Below are 18922 nucleotides of genomic sequence, written 5' to 3' on the forward strand. Positions count from 1 at the left end.
CAAAAAGAATGAAACACAGTCTGGCTTCATGAGGAACAGACATATTTCTAACAATGTCAGACTAGTATTAGACATACTTGACTACTCAGACCTAATAACCGAGGATAGCATCCTATTATTTTTAGATTTTTATCACGCATTTGACACAGTAGAGCATCAGTTCCTCTTCCACTCCCTTGGGAGACTTGGCTTTGGGGATTTTTTCTGTAAGGCTATTAAGACTCTCTATGCAAATGGTAACAGCTCTATCAAATTTAAATATGGTACCTCACCTAGATTTGATTTAAAGAGAGGAATTAGGCAATTTTGTCCTATCTCTCCGTACCTATTTTTATTAATCACCCAACTTCTTGCAAATTCTTTAAATAATAGTCCTGCACAAGGTATTTCCATAGCATTTACCATGGTATTTCCATGGTAAAGAAATAATTATAAGCCAGCTGGCTCACGATACTACACATATTCTGAAAGATGCTAACCAAATTCCCATATCGATCAATGTGACCCTTTTCCAAAGCGTGTGGTCTATACCTTAACATTAATAAATGTGAACTCATGGCTGTCAAAGATTGTGTGACACCTTCATATTATGGTATTCCAGTAAAAGAAGAACTTACATATTTATGCATAACCATTACAAAGGATCAGAAGTCTAGAGGCTTACTAAATTTTAACCCTCTTATTAAAAAAACCCAGAAGAAGCTAAATCAATGGCTACAGAGGGACTTATCTTTAAAAGGTAGAGCCCTAATAACCAAGGCTGAAGGTATCTCTAGACTAACATATGGCGCTCTATCTTTATATCTTGACAGTAAAATAAGCAAGGAGATAGACCAGATGCTTTTTCAACTTTCTGTGGAGAAACCGTACCCATTACATTAGGAAAACTGTTGTAATGAACACTTATGAGAATGGTGAGCTGAATTTTCTGGACTTTACTACCTTAAATAATACTTTTAAGATCAATTGGATAAAACAATTCCTAAGAAGACCCACTTCTATCTGGAATTTTATTCCTCATCATGTCTTCTCTACTTTTGGTGGCCTTAACTTCATGTTGTTATGCAATTATAATATTGACAAAGTTCCAGTGAAACGTTCTGCTTTTCCTCGGCAGGTTTTCTTGTCACGGTCCTTAATTTAGTCACAACTTCTGCCGAAGTCGGTTCCTCTCCTTGTTCGGGTGGTGTTCGGCGGTCGACGTCACCGGTCTTCTAGCCATCGCCGATCCATTTTTCATTTTCCATTTGTTTTGTCTTGTTTTCCCACACACCTGGTTTTCATTCCCTCATTACGTGTTGTGTATTTAACCCTCTGTTTCCCCCATGTCTTTGTTTGTAAGTGCTTGTGCACATGTTGGGCGTCGGGTTTTGTACCCAAGTTGTTATTTTCTTGATGCCGTTGGTTTTGGAATTAAACTGCTATTACCTAGTTCTGCTCTCCTGCGTCTGACTTCCCTGCCACCAGTTACGCACCCCTTACATTTATAAACACAATTTTTCTCCACACCGATATTATATATGGGATATATTGTAAAAAAAATACTTTGTTTTTAGAATATTGGTTCCGAAATAATATCCTATTGGTGAGCCAACTGGTAAATGCAGAGTGTCTTTTACTCAGTTATAAGGATTCCTATCACTTTACAAGGTCTCTGTAACACCGAAAGATTTTGCAATTGTTTTAGATGCCATTCCCTCAGGTGTTGCTCTATTATTCAGGAACGTGTCAAGACCTGACCCTCAGAGCCTACCTTCTATTGACCCTGTTGACTCATCAGTAGGAAGGATTTGTTTCTCTTTTGGTCCATTCAACAACAGAGCAATACGAACCTTGTTTCAGCAGGATGTTGTATTCAGCAGGATGTTGCCTGCTGAATGTTTGAAAAGTGATTCAAATGCTAAAATGCACGCATTTCCCCTCTTAATGACACAAAAACGATTTTCTCTGTCACACACTCAGTCACAACACACGTGCCTGGCTGCAAAAGTGCATTGTTAGTGACGTCAGCAGCAGGCAGCAGCAATTTCAGCAAATTGCAAATCATTGTTGGCTGACTGCAGCAACAGTAGAACGGGTTCGACGATCCAAACCCAATGAATATAGTTGGTCACGCATGTTTGATCTTGAACAGAACTTACAACATCAATCAACATGTCTCAATCAAAATTATACAGCCAGAAGAACAGAAGAGTGGGAGTCTGTACCTGAACAAATGTCAAATCATATTTTTCGCTGTATTGGCCAGTCAATTTGAGTAACGTTAATGTGTATTCTACGCAATGACGCAGTTTTACGTTATCACGCAATGACATCATAACGTCATTTAGCAACTTTTAGCAACAAATCAACCTGCCTCTACTTCCCAATCACGGCCGGTTGTGATACAGCCTGGATTCGAACCAGGGTGTCTGTAGTGACGCCTCTAGCACTGAGACGCAGTGCCGGTCTAAGAGCCCACACAGAAGCCAGACCAATGCGTCATTGGTCCAGGGTCCGTGCTATCCGGAATCCTTCAGACGTCCCTATGCCATTGAAGTTGACATTTTAAATGGTAAGGGTTATGATAAGGGCAAAGATTTGTATAACTAAACCAAGATAGACCACAGCCCGTCGTTTCAAATAGGAACAAATAGTGGGCAGAACAAGCAAGGAGGTGGGCAGAGCCTAGCGACATCCTATTGGCATGTTCTAGTACACATCTGCATATTTCCGTCAGGGAACGCATACTCTGTGAAGTGCGCGTGTGCAATAACACAATTCGCCTATTCACTCCTTCTAAATAACGCCATTTTGTAAAACTTTGGCAAAGGGTAAATTCTACAAAACATAGTCCACTCTGTGCATAACATATTTTAGTTTTGGGAACAGAAAATTGTATTGAGATCAAATGTTTCGTCGATGAGAAAATGTGCATAATGTCGTCCAAAATCCATCTCGTTCCATCTTCTCACACTGCCGACCACTAGGCTTCCTTTGTAGTCATAGGGTGGCGCTCGTCGGGGTTTCTAAATCCCCGTTCAAAGCCACTGCGAAGTCGGCTCAAAACAAAAATGACTTAATTACTAGGATTCTGTGTTTTCCTTTAACGCTTATATGCCTTCCAAATTAAAAATAGTTAGACAATTCAAACATGTACTTAATGTAAAATAGATGTATGTTTCTGGACGATGCGCCATGTTGCCAAAATGACGGAGCGATGCAGATTACTGTTCGATTTGAGAAGGACGCGCCTCTCCCCGTTTTGGCCCGGTAACGTGACCAGCCTATGCCCGGTGCCCAGCGGTTCAGCATAATCGAATCCGCCCATTGGGCAGGACTCATTTTGACAACGGGAACACGAAACATAAATAGACAAACAGAAGAACCATCAAATAAAAACAGCAAACTATGTCTCTATCGAAATATTGACCTGCGTACTCAACGTTATATTCAGACTAGAACTCGGATTTATCTCAAAACTAGTCGTTTCTAGTTAAAGGTTTGTCCAAAATTACTAAACCGAAAGCTAACGTTAGTTAGCCAGTTAAATCATACATTAGAAAACTGTGGTAACTTGTTAGCTAGCTAATGTTAGCTTACTTTAAGTAGCTAGCATACATCATTGGAAGAATTTGCTCTGTCAACAGGATTGTTGCTAGCTAAATTAGCTAGCTATACTATATATAGGCATTCAGCTGGCTAAACTAGCTAGCTAGAAGTCCTTCTAACCTTTAGATACGACAACTAATGTTTTGTTGATACACTAGCGTATTTTGGCAACATCACGTGTTGTGATTTTGTTGGTTTGTGTGTTTCTGTGTCTTTATATTGTTCTTAGGCCTAACTTATGTATTGACAATGACTCCTAAACGATAGTAAGCTGAAAACTGGTTATGTGAACCATAACAATGTATTTTTCTATTCTACAGTATTGGTGAGACTGATTTCAACACACTGGTAATTTCAAACCTCAAGCCACCTGCCCTCTGCTCGGAGTTCAATACCCGAGAGGAGGGCGCACAAATTCAGCCTCATACAGACAGACAGAGGGACGGACAGACAGATATATAGACAGACAGACTGGCAGAAGGACAGACAGGCATCAGGATGCCTCTGTTCTTCAGAAAGAGGAAGCCCAGTGAGGACTCCAAGAAGCGTCTGGAGTATCAACTGTGCCTGGTAGGAGCTTTATCTCTCTGTGTATGTGAGTAATCAGGGTATTGAAGTCAGCAGCACTTTTGGTTTTCATGCTCCCCCTCTTGACAGGGACTGATTCCGACCTGGGTCACCAGGGCCTGAATTTACAAAGTGTCTCACAGTAGGAGTGCTGATCTATGATCAGGGCCCCCATGTCTTGTTCATTATGATCTAAAAAGCTGAACTGTTTCAAGTTGTTTTATAAAAACTTGAAAGGGGGAGGTGCCTTACAAGCCTCTCTGGGTTTTCTACCTCTCCTGCACATGCTCTTTTCATTTGCCTTTAAAACTCTCATCATATTGTTATGTTTTCTCTTGTGTGCAAATAAATAAAACTGATCCTAGGTCAGTACTCATACATTGTGAATATAGGCCCTCTATGTAACGGATGTGAAATGGCTAGCTAGTTAGCGGGTACGCGCTACTAGTATTTCAATCAGTTACGTCACTTGCTCTGAGACTTAAGTAGGGTTTCCCCTTGCTCTGCAAGGGCCGCGGCCTTTGTGGAGCGATGGGTAACGATGCTTCGTGGGTGTCAGTTGTTGATGTGTGCAGAGGGTCCCTGGTTCGCGCCCGTGTCGGGGCGAGGGGACGGTTTAAAGTTATACTGTTACATCTAGACACAATTAACTTGGAGGGAGAAAAGAACTAGCAGTACTGCATTCCTTGAGGCCTAGTTCCAAATATCACAAAAATAGGGTTTTGAATGCACATCAAACATAATAACAGTAGCTGGACAAAAGGAATGCATACAAAAAAGGGAATGTCCAAACTGCCGAAGACAATGTGGGTCCAATTTTTTTATTTTTTATGACCTTAAAATTGATTAAACAATCACCTTTGGGAAAGCAAAACAATGAGTGGACATGCCCTCTTCTATGCACCAGATCAGAATACCCTCCTTGATCCATACTGACATCTTGCATTGCCATTTTCTTTGTTTTGGCAGTCTAAAGAAGTAGGGGCTGGTGACATTCTGGACATCTCAGTTTGTGAGCTCACAGAGGTAAGTGTGATGTAGGTCTACAAATTTGCATAGATGTGTAGTATAGCAGGTATTAATGATAAATTAACGCTCAAGTCATGTTGAAAATGGAGGACAGGAGAATGTAAGAATCTTTTTGTGGGCTGTCTTGTAGTCTAGTCAACACTAAAAGTTCCATGTGTGCCTTTTAAGTATACCAAGTTCTTCAAAGTAAAATCTAATCTCTGAAATGACAGCAGTACTATCAGCATCATGTAGCTATTAGATAACATCGATCGTCTTGTTGACATGAAGAGTAAAACATCTGTCTGGTGTCCCCTCTGCCCAGGTTCCAACCAGTGCGTTTTCCATATGCAAGGTGCTACAGAAGAAGGTAAGACTACCAACTATATGTGGAAGTCTGGGTCGATAAAGGAACTTGGTGAATTTAATTTAATATCACTTTCTGATTTTACTGAATGGAATTGACCTAATCTCAGGATTATAGGTTACAAAGTGCAGAAGTGTTGCTCTTTAGAACACTGGTAAGCCAATAACATCCCTCTCTTTGCTCTACCAAGGTCTTCATTCTCCATGGAAACCAGCTGAAGTCCATGGTGCCCAAAGGCTGTTGCATCAACTTTCTGGTCACACTAAAGGTTTGAAGACAAAACATTGCATTGGACAAAGTAGGCATTACCTAGCCTGTATAGGACACAGTAGGCCTAAGCATTGCATAGGACACTGCACATTGCACAGGACAAAAACATCAGAAGCGAGGTATGGACAAAGGGAGCATTACATTAGACACTGGTAGTATTAGATAGGGCAAGACATGTACTGTACTGTACTGTACTGGATGAGCACAAAGGACAAATCAAACACATGACAATACAGTCATTAAGTTGGAAAAAAACAAACATTAGAAATTACATTCAGTATACTGTCTTTTTCAAAATGAATACCTGTTATTAGTTGATCACTATGTTAATTTAGTGATATTATGAGTTGAAGGCACTAGTATTTTTTTGTTGACTAGATTTACATTTGATGAGTTGTGTTTGACCTAATAAGCATAAGGGGTTAGTTAGTCAATGACTTACCCATAACTACCTGCATGATTCAGCAAACATTCAATCGGATGACTCCTTCCAACGAGGTACATCCTTACCCTTCCCACTCTCCCTGTCCATTTCTCATAGGTGTTGGATTTGCACGAGAACATGCTGACCGCCCTCCCTGACGATATAGGGCAACTAGCATCCCTGCAGGTCAGATCATTATACATATAATAGCCTTTCAAGCTAGAATCCTTAAATGAAACATTAAGAAATTGTGCTCGCATCCCCTGTTTCGCTAAAAAGCTGAGTGATGGTGCTGGAGAAATGTAACCACTCTCACAGTCATAGACAGAGCTATGAATGCAAGGAATGACCATCCATGACTATCAAATGTATAGTTTTAACTATATTTTGAGGCTATTCAGTGTTTGTTTACATTTACGTTGCTTACAAACATTGGAGTTAAACAAGCTTATATTTTGTGTTCCGATGGGGTACAACAGTTGAACTAAACTAATGAGGCATTTAGAAGTTATTCTTTAAGAATCAATGAGTATACATCATTAATATTTAAGTCCAAAAATGGATGTAGCAAGTAAGGATTCTAGCTTTAATAACAGAAGGATATCAATGGAAACATACTGTACCTAAATGGATGCTCACCCGCTGCCATTTTGAATCCTCCACTTAGGTGCTGAATATAGAAAATAACCAGATCAAGGCCCTGCCGGACTCCATTGGGGATCTCAGACTTCTGCAGACCCTCAATGTGAAAGGTTTGTTTACCTTTGGTCTGAATGGGGTAGCCTTCCAGGGGAAGCCAACTTAGGAAGTATATTTTATTCAGGAAAAGGATGCATGGATTTTGACTTAGTTTGAATAGGATATGGATTTGTTGGGGTATGTGTCTGTCGGTATTGCGTGTGTGTGTGTTTGTAAAGTACTTTATCTTCCTCCATAGGTAATTGTCTAAGTCAGTTGCCTACTTCTGTGGGCCGTATGAGCAGCCTGCGCACACTTGACCTGAGTGAGAACAGTGTGAGGGAGTTACCCCGGGACCTGGCTCTGGCACGCACTCTAGAGGTGTGTGTGTGTACTCGTACATTGCCAGAAGGAATGTTGCTTTATTGTAATAACACTCATATACATTCTGTATGCTGTTAACAACCGGTCTGTGTGTTCTCACACCAGAGCCTGACCCTGGACGCTGCTCTGATGTCCTACCCCCCTGCCTCGGTGTGCACCACGGGGACTGAGGACATCCAACGGTTCCTCTGCACTGGTGAGTTAGAAAAGTATTATTAGTATAGTGTTACTCAGACAATTTTGGTGGAATTGCAATGTAGACATGTGGTCCCTACTGTACTATAAAACAGTGCAGTTATTCCATAACTTCAGGACTACTGATTCAGACACCCCAAACAAACTTGCTCAGTTTCCAAGAAAATGTCAACAGAACATGACATAAGTATAAGGAAGTCCCTAGTCAAGCCAGAGGAAATTCAGTCAATACTCTCACTTCTACCCACTCATTTACACATTTTGTCTCGTCTGTCTCTGTCTCTGTCTGTGTTTTGACAGAGCTGGGGGAGGAGTACTGCCCCTCGTCTCAGTTCCTGCTGCCCGTGCTGGAGAGTGACTCAGGGAAGCAGAGCCCGGACAATGTGGACAGCCTGGAGGTGGCCTGGCAGGTGAGTGCTGGCCTGGGCTGTCACCTTGCAGCCATCTTAGTTCTGTGGAGTAGCAAGGGACATTTTAGAGAGGAACATACACCAACCTTTCACAGAGCCATGAAGGAGCTCTCTGTCTCATTCTTTTACAAACACGCACACATGAAAACACACACCATGAGACGGACACACACACCATGAGATGGACACACACTCCATGACAATCTCATTAGTAATGATTTATTTTCATTATTGTCATAACTGTCTGACTGATTACACCGCTTGTTTCCCTGTCTCTCCATTTGCAGAGTAAGTTCAATGACTTTGAGAAGAGAAAGGTACTGTAGGAGACTTTTTAATCACTTTTTATCGTCACTCAATGGTTGATGACTCAGAGTTAATGACAGTCTCTATCACTTTCTTTCTTTGTCTCCACACACACACACACACACACACAGGAGCAGAAGAACCAGGAGAAACTGGCATTTGAGCGTCAGCTGGACGAGAAGCAGAAGGAGCACCACCAGCTCCTCCTCATGAACAACTCCCACAAGGAGAACATCCTGCTGTCTGTCAGACAGGTGACTGCTGGGCTCACACACACACACGCACCACACAGACACACAATCTCTAATATAGCAACCATCACAGTCATTGGAAAGACCCTTGGAAAGCCCATAATAGTCTTTAGCGTTCAGTGGCAACCTTCATTAGAACTTCATTTAGTATAAGACTAGATATGCCTTACTACAGTGGTATTCAGAGTCGGGGTCTTGACCCCTAATGGTGTCGCACAAAAATATATAGATATACAGTGCCTTCGGAAAGTATTCGTACCCCATGACTTTTCCCACATTTTGTTACGTTATAACCTTATTCTATAATGGGTTAAATAAGACAATTTCCTCATCAATCTACACACAATACCCCATTAAGACAAAGCGAAAACAGGTTTTTAGAAGGGTTTGCAAATGTATTTATTTTTAATAACTATTCAGACCCTTTGCTATGAGACTCAAAATTGAGCTCAGGTGCATCCTGTTTCCATTGATCATCCTTGAGATGTTTCTACGACTTGATTGGAATCCACCGTGGTAAATTCAGTTGATTGGACATGATTTGGAAAGGCACACACCTGTCTATATAAGGTCCCACAGTTGACAGTGGATGTCAGAGCAAAAACCAAGCCATGAGGTCAAAGGAATTGTCCGTAGAGCTCCGAGACAGGATTGTGTCCAGGCACAGATCTGGGGAAGGGTAGCAAAATAAATTCTGCAGCATTGAAGGTCACCAAGAGCACATTGGACTCCATCATTCTTAAATGGAACATTTTGGAACCACCAAGACTCTTCCTAGAGCTGGCCGCCCGGCCAAACTGAGCAATCGGGTTAGAAGGGTCTTGGTCAGGGAGGTGACCAAGAACCCGATGGTCACTGACAGAGCTCCAGAGTTCATCTGTGGAGGTGAGAGAACCCTCCAGAAGAACACCCATCTCTGCAGCACTCCACCAATCAGGACTTTCTGGTAGAGTGAAACAAGATTCTCTGGTCTGATGAAACCAAGAATGAACTCTTTGGCCTGAATGCCAAGCATCACGTCTGGAGGAAACCTGGTACCATCCCTATGATGAAGCATGGTGGTGGCAGCATCATGTTGTGGGGATGTTTTTCAGCGGCAAGGACTGGAGACTAGTCAGGATCGAGGCAAAGATGAACGGAGAAAATTACAGGGAGATCCTTGATGAAAACCTGCTCCAGTGCACTCAGGACCTCGGACTGGGGCGAAGGTTGAACTTCCAACAGGACAATGACCTTAAGCACACAGCCAAGACAATGCAGGAGTGTCTTCAGGACAAGACTCTGAATGTCCTTGAGTGGCCCAGCCAGAGCCCGGACTTGAACACGATCAAACATCTCTGGAGAGACCTGAAAATAGCTGTGCAGCAATGCTCCCCATCCAACCTGACAGAGCTTGAGAGGATTGGCAGAGAAGAATGGGAGAGACTCCCCAAATACAGGTGTGCCAAGCTTGTAGCGTCATACCCAAGGCGACTCAAGGCTGTAATCGCTGCCAAAGGTGCTTCAACAAAGTACTGTTGTGTCTGAATACTTATGGAAGTTTGATATTTCAGTTTATTTTTAATAAATTAACCAATGTCTATAAAACAGTTTTTGCTTTGTCATTATAGGGTATTGTGTGTAGATTGATGAGGGGGGGGGGGGAAACTAATACATTTTATAATAAGGCTGTAACCCGACAATGTGGAAAAAGTTAAGTGGTCTGAATACTTTCCGAAGGCACTGTTTATTGAGTAAATGTATTTATTGGTGTCTTTACATTTTGATAAGAGATGTTATCTGTTGACGTAAAATCGAATTGTACCGATTTCTTAAAAGATTGTGTCATTAGATTTGGGGTGAAGTCGCAAAAAATTCTTGGGGGAAAAAATGGGGTCCCCAGAACTAGTAGAAGAAATGGGTTCCCTGCTGAAAAAGTTTCAATACCACTGCCCTATTACTATATGTCAGAGAATGTAGAGTTGAGCTGGCCAGTCCTTTACTCCCTGCCTCGGCACTTCTCTACCTTGATGAAGGCATTTGCTGAAACGTGTTGAGTTTAATAATGAAATATTTATTTTCAAAGCAGACTTTCATTGTCCTATTAAAAGTTGACATACAATAATTGCTTTATTGGTGCATTTGCACAGATATGATTTATTTTTGCTGTCACAGTACACAGTAGCACCTCTGTAGCACTTCGGGGTAAAGTGCCTTGCTCAAGGGCACAACGGCGGCAGGTAGTCATGTCTTCTCCCCCTCTCCAGGAGCAGGAGCGTCTGGAGCTAGGCGTGTCAGTGCAGCAGAGGTTCCAGGAGGTTGAGAGGCAGAGGATTCTGGGTAAGGTCCGCCAGGCCGAGACGGGCATCGCTAACCGCATCAGCAACCTGCTACTGGACAACAAACGGTGAGGACTTGTTAAGAGAATTATGTTCTCAATGTTCATAAACTGAACTTCAATTAACTACTCAGTCTGCAACCCAGAATTTACAAGATACAGGTTGAAATGAAAACAGACAGAGGCCCAGCCTACAATAGTCAAATGTTTATTCACGAGAGCGCTCTAAAGTCAAGAATACAAAGACATCCATTTTATAGCTGCGCACATACTTCCACACTAACAGTAGATATCCTACACACATGCATACACACTAACATTAGGAGCGCTATCTTCTCTACAATTCTCACCACAGTTTCTCACTACCCAGCTGACAGTTCCAGTCCCCCCCAGTTAAAGGAAACCTGGAGGGGTGCTCCCTGTCCTATCTTATCTTCCCAGAGTTATAGCCGGGTCGGTTCAACCATAGTTTAATTGTTTCTAGGTGTTTTCTTAAGCATACACACATTTCTCTCTCTCCCAGTCTAACCTAGTTGGACTTCTGTTTAATACTTTTAATTACTCCTTATCCATGCTACATAACCTCTAATCCCTAATGGTTAAGTTTCTGGGTATAATTATTTAATCATTTATATTTAAACCTAATAAACTCTTTTATCAGGATTAGCGAGAGGGGGGTGCGCACGTTTGCCAGGTTTACTCGTAATAAAAGTGGACAATGAGATGCAGAAAAAAGGAGACATGTTTAAGATTCAAAAAATAATGGATGATGCCATTTGTTGACATGTATCATTAATCTTGATCTTGTGGTCTTGGTCTTGAGACCACATAAGTGCAGTCTGGGTCTCCGTCTCAGCTAATAGTCTCAAACAAGACCATGTTGTTGGTACTAAACTTTACCCAATACATCTTTTTGTCAGTGTTCTGTGGCTAAATAGGGGTGACATAGCAAACAATTGCCAGGGTACATTGGTTCACTAATGTGGCAGCTGGGCACTAGGCTCTGCATCCAAATGGCACCCTATTCCCTATGTAGTGTACTACTTTTGACCAAGAGAAGTGCACTATATAGGGTGCCATTTGGACTGCAACATGGGTCTTGAGGCTGGGCGTGGGTCTCGAGCGCTCTGGGCTTAACTCCATCTCTGATTCACTGTGTGTTTGTGTGTGTCTTTTTCAGACAAAGAAAAAGTGCAGAGTTTCTCCAACAGTTGGAGCAGGACCGGTAAGTGGGAGAGAGCCTTTCTTATCGATCCACCCTTACTGGAGCAATCCATCTATGATCCTAGAAGCTAAAAAGATTACAGCTCTTACGCTGACTGAGGTACTCAACGATCTGACTCGTATTCCAAATAGACTGACTGTTTACGAACAATGCCAAATGGAAGCTGCAGGCCAGAATTTCCTTCTAGAATACGTATTAAAATAAAAAAATATTAAAACGGAATACTGCTGAAAAAGAATTTTCGCAGTGTTGAGATGTCTTTCCCTTATTCTGTGCAGGATACGGATGGAGCATCTGACGGCCATCACACAAGAAGAGACCAACTCACTCAGGAAGAGAGAGGTAGCAGGTGAGCATGGGAAATGTAGTCTTCAAGAAAAAGTCAAGCGCAAGTTTGGAAGGAGGGCAATGTGGATTGAAGCTATAACCTCTGAACGGATTGCAATTAGCATAAGGAATGGGGTCTCTCAAAGTCTTATCTTTGTATTTCCTTTGTCTCCTCTCTCTTGTCTCTCTTTCTCTCTCCAGTGGCCATGCAGAAGATGTTGTCAGAGAGCTGCTCTATGCGTCTGATGCAGGAAGCCAGTGACTCACGCAGACAGAGTCTGGTCACTGAGGCCTGCAGGAGGTCAGTACACACAGACAGACACACACGTTTGTTTTACTATCCTTGTGGGGACCAAACAATTGATTCCCTTTCAAAAATCTATTTTCTTAACCCTAATTTTAACCCTAACTCTTAATTCTAATCCTAACCCTAAACATAACCCCAGTCTAAAATAGCTTTTTTTCCTTGTGGGGACCAGCAAAATTCTTGTCAGAATTTTTCTTGTTTCACTGTTCTTGAGGACTTCTGGTTCCCATAAGGATAGTAAAACCAAAGCACGCACACACACACCACACGCTTTATCAATGAGATATTGTTTGGTCTAGTTCTCTGTGAGCACTTTATTTTTGTAGGAGGTTCCTGTTTAGAAACGCATGTCCACCTCTCTCCTCTCGTTGTAGTCTGGAGAGTCAGGACAGGAAGTTCGATCAGGTGCTTTCGCTCCAGCAGCTAGACAAATCCAAAGCCATCGCTTGTATCCTACAGGAGGTAAAATATATATTTACTGCTATGTGCGTCACAAACAGATAGATAGTAAACAAAGATTTACAATATTTTCACAAGGTAGTGAGAATGTTTAGTGTTACATGAAACACTAGGTACTGACATTGCACTTTGGTAAGGTTGGATCATACGTTGGAAAGAGTATAGAAACAGGTAGCCGACTAAACTCAACTCCACGATTTACGGTGGAGTTGAGCGGTGACTTGTGGTGGTCAGACTGGACATTGTCCTGTGTAAATGCAGGCTATTCTTTGGGTGCTGAAAGTTTTTGATAAAACAACGTCAATCTATGTGATGTTAGATCTCTAGTTTGCCCACACAAGTCGCCATTCAACTCCATTGTAAAATGTGGAAAACAGGGAAACCCAGCCCAGTTGAATGAGCTGACATTAGTTACTCTCTGTGGCCCTCTACAGGAGGAGATGCAGAAGGCAGCCTTCCAGGCACTGCAGCTGCAGAAGGACAGTGTGCACGGCTACATCCAACAACAGGTACCTGTGGTAACACACCTTCAACATGCATTCAGTATGAATTCAGTATCATTTGATATACACACATTCAGTGTCATTTTATATAACAATCAGTATCTTTCAATATTACACATTCAATGTTTATATCATTAACAGGAATACTACACACTATTCAACAACTCTGGCAATACTGAGATGTATTAGTCCTGTGTTAGATCTATAGACCCTGGACAACATTATTATTTATTTGTAATCATTTTTGGACATCTCCACTATGACGTCTGTATCATTCAATCACACACGTTGAATATCAAGGTTTAGACAAACTTTAGGCTGTGGAAACCAACTGGGAGTGCAGGCTTTTGTTCCAGCCAGGGATCAACAGCTGATCCCACACAGCCTTTTCTGTTGTTTTATGTTTGGGGAAGACCACTTGTCTGAAGGTAGAATCATGCGGTTTCCATTAATCCCAGTGCTTTTTGCATTACATGCCATCATCCCCCTACCGAGTTTGCTGCCGGAGCCTCCAGCTCACCTCCCTGTTATGTTCATATGTTTCTAGATCAGGCTAATAGAAGGAGAGTTAATGCAGCTGACTAAACTGGAGGTTAAGAGACACAATCTGGACGCTGAGAACCTGCAGGTACGTCATAGATATAAGCAAATAGTTTGACATCACTGACATGTAGCTTCGCGGTTAAGAGCGTTGCTGGTTGCTGGTTCGAATCCCTACGTGAAAATCTGTCTATGCCCTTAAGCAAAGCACTTAACCCAAATTCCTTCTGTAAATCGCTCTAGATTAAGAGTGTCTGCTAAATTACGAGAATATGTCATGACTATTTGACGTACACTACAAAACTAGATCCCCCTCGCTTCTATCCTGTCCCTACCCCGGCTTCTATCCTGTCACTACCCCGGCTTCTATCCTGTCACTACCCCGGCTTCTATCCTGTCCCTACCCCGGCTTCTATCCTGTCCCTACCCCGGCTTCTATCCTGTCACTACCCCGGCTTCTATCCTGTCCCTACCCCGGCTTCTATCCTGCCCCTACCCCGGCTTCTATCCTGTCACTACCCCGGCTTCTATCCTGCCCCTACCCCGGCTTCTATCCTGCCCCTACCCCGGCTTCTATCCTGTCCCTACCCCGGCTTCTATCCTGTCCCTACCCCGGCTTCTTTTCTTGAATATTCTACCTTGGTTTAGCCCCTCCATGTCATTCTGCCATGAGTACATTTCATGCCTCTTATTTGAAGAGGACAGGGTGTGGGCATTGAGCTTGGATAAGATATTACACAGCATTATGCATGACGGTATGTGACTAATTATTCGTATAGATTGGGATTATTATCCAAATATTCTCTTAGTTTCTCTGGTGAGCTCTTTTAGGCAGGTTAGTGAGCATTTGTGCATGAGGAACTGCCAGTGCTCTCCAATGACGTGTGTGTACGTGCGCGCAGGAGGTGCTGTGGGAGCAGCGATCGGCTCTCAGTGACCTGCTGCAGCAGCTGCTGAAGGAGAAGGACCAGAGAGAGGTGGAGCTGAGACAGGTCCTCCAGGAGATGGAGCTGAAGAGTGACTCCAACCAGCAGAACTACTGGCTGATCCAGTACCAGAGGCTGCTGGATGCGAAGCCTCTATTGCTACGCATGCAGGTAGCTACACTACCTTATACCACCATAATAAACCACCTGTGTGGCTGTTGGTAGAGCATGGCGCTTGCAGCATCAGGATTGTGGGTTCTGGGGCAGCCCATTCAATAAAGTCGCATAGCATCTGCTAAATGGTGTATGTTATTATTTTTATATTACCAAAATTTATACATGGAATAAATTCCAAAGCATTAAGAGTTCTTTAATGAAGGATAATGTCCCTGGATTATTTTTTACATTTTGTCCCCCTCCCCAAAAATATTGAATTGGCCTAAACTCTTCTCTCTGTCTGTCTCAGGAGGTTGGTGTGGAGAGTGACCTTGTCAGTCTGCTGTGTAAGCTGTCAGCCCAGCACTATCTCCCCATCATGGCCCACCACAGAGTCACTTCCGAGGCCCTGCGCCACATGACCACCAAAGACCTCCGCAAGGTGTGTAAAAATGAAGTTTGTGTCATAGAATCAACACAGACATGGCAATTCCATAACATGTTTTAAAGGTGATACACATAGGATATTTTTGCATTGTCATTTCAGAAAATGTCCATAATATATCTGTAGTTATAGTGGAATGATATTGTTTCACAGTATTACTTACCTGCCAGTGTTGTGATTGGCTGTGATATTTGCCTATTGATTTCTCCTGCCTGAGCGGCATCTGTTGTCAAACGGGGGAAAGAATTCTGACTTTGTGGCTGTGTTATCTAGTGGAAATTGGTAATTTCCTAGTTGCTAAAATTCTACACTGTTCTTTCAGTTTGTGAGAAAACCATCACTGAATAGTGTAGGGAGTCATTGTACCATCTAAATCTCTGTGAAACATATTTTCAATAACAAAAAAATTGTTTTTGAAGCTGGTGGACTAAAACTCAAAGCAACTTTTGGTTCACCAGCTTCAAACAGCTGTAAAATATTATATTTTTTGTTATTTAAAAGATATTACACAGCGATTTTAGATCGTACACTTCAGTGCTTGTTTTCTCAAACTAAAGTTGAGTGAACAGTGTAGAATTTTGAAACATTTTCTGGAGAAATAAATAAATAATGTGTAGCACCTTTTTAATGTCAGTGTGTTCAAATGATTGTGTTCCCCCCTCTGCTTTTCTCCCAGCTGGGAATCAATGAGATGGGTATCCAGAAGGCTCTTCTCAACTGGGCCAGGGAGCAGCCCACCGCGCCTTCTGAAGGTATGCACACACTCTGCTTAAAACAAGTCATCTACTGCACTATGGGGTGATAGAATGTGCTACAAATGCATTTTTTATCCATTAGTGTGTCACCTAATTCTGTTTCTCTCTCCCCCAGGGGCCTGCAAGGCCGATCCTCAGGTAGAGGAAGCTGTCCAGTCACCATCTTCTCTACCCAGCGCCCCCGGCGAGACACCCACCTCCACCCCTCCACTGACCCCCGTCAACCCTTCAGCCCCCAGCCTCATCGACGGCCCGGGTAGCTCAGAGTGTGTGGTGTGCATGGAGACAGGGGTAAGCAGGCAGACATTCAGACACTCCAGTAAATGTAATTCTGTCTCCCTCTCATTGTGTCTCTCTCTCAGTCTCAGGTAATCTTCCTGCCCTGTGGCCACGTGTGCTGTTGCCAGATGTGCAGCGATGCCCTCCAGACCTGCCCCTTGTGTCGCAGCAACATCGCCCAGCACCTACGCCTCTACCACGGCTAAAGGGACCTTCTTTCCAACCTTCTGAGGCCTCAATGTGGCCTGGGAGAGCCACAAGCACTCTACCTGCAGGCTTTTGTTCCAGCACTCACTTCATCTTATGCCTGGCAATATCTGCAACTCTTATCATACAAGTCTAGGAAATAGCCTGTTTTCTCATCTTTAACTCTGTCAACCAAGTCACTTTTTTTAATCACATTTTGTGACCCAAAAGGGACAAGGTCAATGACTGTTAGGTGTGGTGAGGGAGAGATGTCTTGCCTTAGGGAAATAACTGTGTAGTACCTTTGCTCACTCTTCTCTTCATAGTTAAAATAGTGGTTGGCCACCCTTTAAAATGCATCATCATACATATCATACATCAAATGGTAACCAATGACACTTTTCTGATCTCTCTCTCTCCATTCAAGTGCTCTTATAGTCATTTGTAAACATAGCATGCTACAGGTTATAGGAAACTTATATTGTACGGAATGATACCATCAAACAATCTGTGTTAAAAATATGCTGAATATGAAGACATTTAATTGTAATGTGGTGATGTGTTATAATGTTCCTTAGCTGGTTATGTGATCACTTTCAACTTGTGTGTATTCAGCTTCTGAATGTGTTCTCTTGGTTGGTTCAATAGACGCTATCATACTCTCTCCTAGTATTTGCCACAGATCACCTATATGTACTGTCAATGGCTTTTCACGCACTGAGCCGAACTGGGCTGGGCCCGGTTTCCCAAAATCATCTTGTGGCTAAGTTAATCACAAGAACCTTAGTAGGAGCGTTGTTTCCCAAAACCATCGTTACTAAAGATGCACTTAACGCTTGTTATTTAACGGCTGCCTCAGCTGTTCTACAAGTGGTCTAAGTGCGTCATTTTTTTTTGCCCTTTCAGTTTATACACAAGATCTACGGATGTTTATCTGTGACCGCCGATAACTACAAATACCAAGTTACCAATGTCTTTGCAATTGTTACATACAAGCGAAAACCGAGATGTGTTGGCTACATAGGCCAATATGTAAATCAATTTCATGTTAATTTCATTGAGTTATATTTAGCTAATTTGCCTCCATTTAATGTGTAACGTGCGCACTGATGTTCCAAAGCTACAACTGTGCATTATTTTAGGGTAGCCTCAGCAATGGAATAAGCCGTCTCAATATTTGCAGCCATATGGGGATATCTCGGAGCTGATCCGTCGTCGTATTGTGGAACAATTTGAATGGAGAAAGCTGATCCAAGGGCAGCACTGCCTTTGTTTCGACACCACCAGTATCAAAAAAATGTAGTGCTTTGGGAAACATGAGAGTTCTTCGGTCGTTATAGGAACGATCCATCGTTAAAAACATTCGTAAGCTTAAATTGCATCGCTATCGGGAAAACCCGGGGCCTGGTCTGGTTAGGCGTCCACCATGTCAAAAGAAAATCTCTGGTTAGGGTTGGCAAAATTGTGTGATTAGAGTATCAGTGTCAGGTACATGATCACTTAAAGCTGCTCTAGAATGTAAATATATACAGAAGAATATATCCTTTCATTTGTATGCAAACAGCTTTGTATATGGTAGTGTCAAATATAATAGTTACACTGCATACAATAGCATGTTATACACACACACCTGTTTAATATTTACTTATTGCATAGATTGTTTAGTTTCCTTCCAATAGTGTATATCCTTAAAATACAGATATATCAAACGAAATGGGCAGATAAAATACCATATGTGTGGGTGTTATTTGATGCAGTGGGCATAGCCTGGCACCTAGCCTAGTATCAAGACTCGATGTAAACCATATCGCTAATTTAAGAGTATCACATGGTCAGGCCTCCAGCCTCAGATTTATGCCTGCATCACTCTCGGTCTTCTATGCATAAAATGCTGAACTTTCTAGATGTTAAATCACTTCAGTCTATTTCATGTATATTTCTTTCATTCCAGTGTTGGTAAGTATGGGTTGTCATCACTTAGGTAACACTCCGTATCCTGCTATAATATGCATTAAAAAGACATGTTCATGTAGCCTTGCTTATATT

The 18922-nt window shown here is 42.3% G+C and overlaps 1 protein-coding gene across 2 annotated transcripts; it reads left to right on the forward strand.

Moving 5' to 3' along the window:
• The first annotated feature begins 2614 nt into the window (after window positions 1-2614).
• On the forward strand, window positions 2615-18791 carry lrsam1 (leucine rich repeat and sterile alpha motif containing 1). 2 transcript variants are annotated; one of them, XM_024146470.2, is made up of 24 exons: window positions 2615-3481; window positions 3912-4161; window positions 5128-5184; window positions 5492-5536; window positions 5724-5801; window positions 6345-6413; window positions 6895-6979; window positions 7165-7286; window positions 7395-7485; window positions 7785-7894; window positions 8182-8211; window positions 8332-8454; window positions 10698-10837; window positions 11949-11993; window positions 12272-12342; window positions 12522-12621; window positions 13002-13089; window positions 13521-13595; window positions 14137-14217; window positions 15032-15226; window positions 15522-15653; window positions 16333-16408; window positions 16527-16702; window positions 16774-18791. In XM_024146470.2, the coding sequence occupies exons 2-24, from the start codon at window positions 4090-4092 to the stop codon at window positions 16894-16896; spliced, it is 2184 nt and encodes a 727-aa protein (XP_024002238.1). In that variant the 5' UTR covers window positions 2615-3481; window positions 3912-4089; the 3' UTR covers window positions 16897-18791. The 2 variants fall into 2 exon arrangements, with proteins under 2 accessions (XP_024002238.1, XP_070298747.1); XM_070442646.1 differs by having other exon boundaries at window positions 10704-10837.
• The last annotated feature ends 131 nt before the right edge of the window (window positions 18792-18922 follow it).

Source organism: Salvelinus sp. IW2-2015, unplaced genomic scaffold (assembly GCF_002910315.2).
Source record: "Salvelinus sp. IW2-2015 unplaced genomic scaffold, ASM291031v2 Un_scaffold16393, whole genome shotgun sequence".
NCBI lineage: Eukaryota > Metazoa > Chordata > Actinopteri > Salmoniformes > Salmonidae > Salvelinus > Salvelinus sp. IW2-2015.

Bases quoted from the DNA above. Each gene is read 5' to 3' on its own strand.
- lrsam1 (XM_024146470.2), top strand. From the start codon at position 4,090: ATGCCTCTGTTCTTCAGAAAGAGGAAGCCCAGTGAGGACTCCAAGAAG. The intron at 7,486-7,784 runs GTGAGTTAGAAA...GTGTTTTGACAG, and splicing joins CCAACGGTTCCTCTGCACTG to AGCTGGGGGAGGAGTACTGC. The intron at 15,654-16,332 runs GTGTGTAAAAAT...CTTTTCTCCCAG, and splicing joins CCACCAAAGACCTCCGCAAG to CTGGGAATCAATGAGATGGG.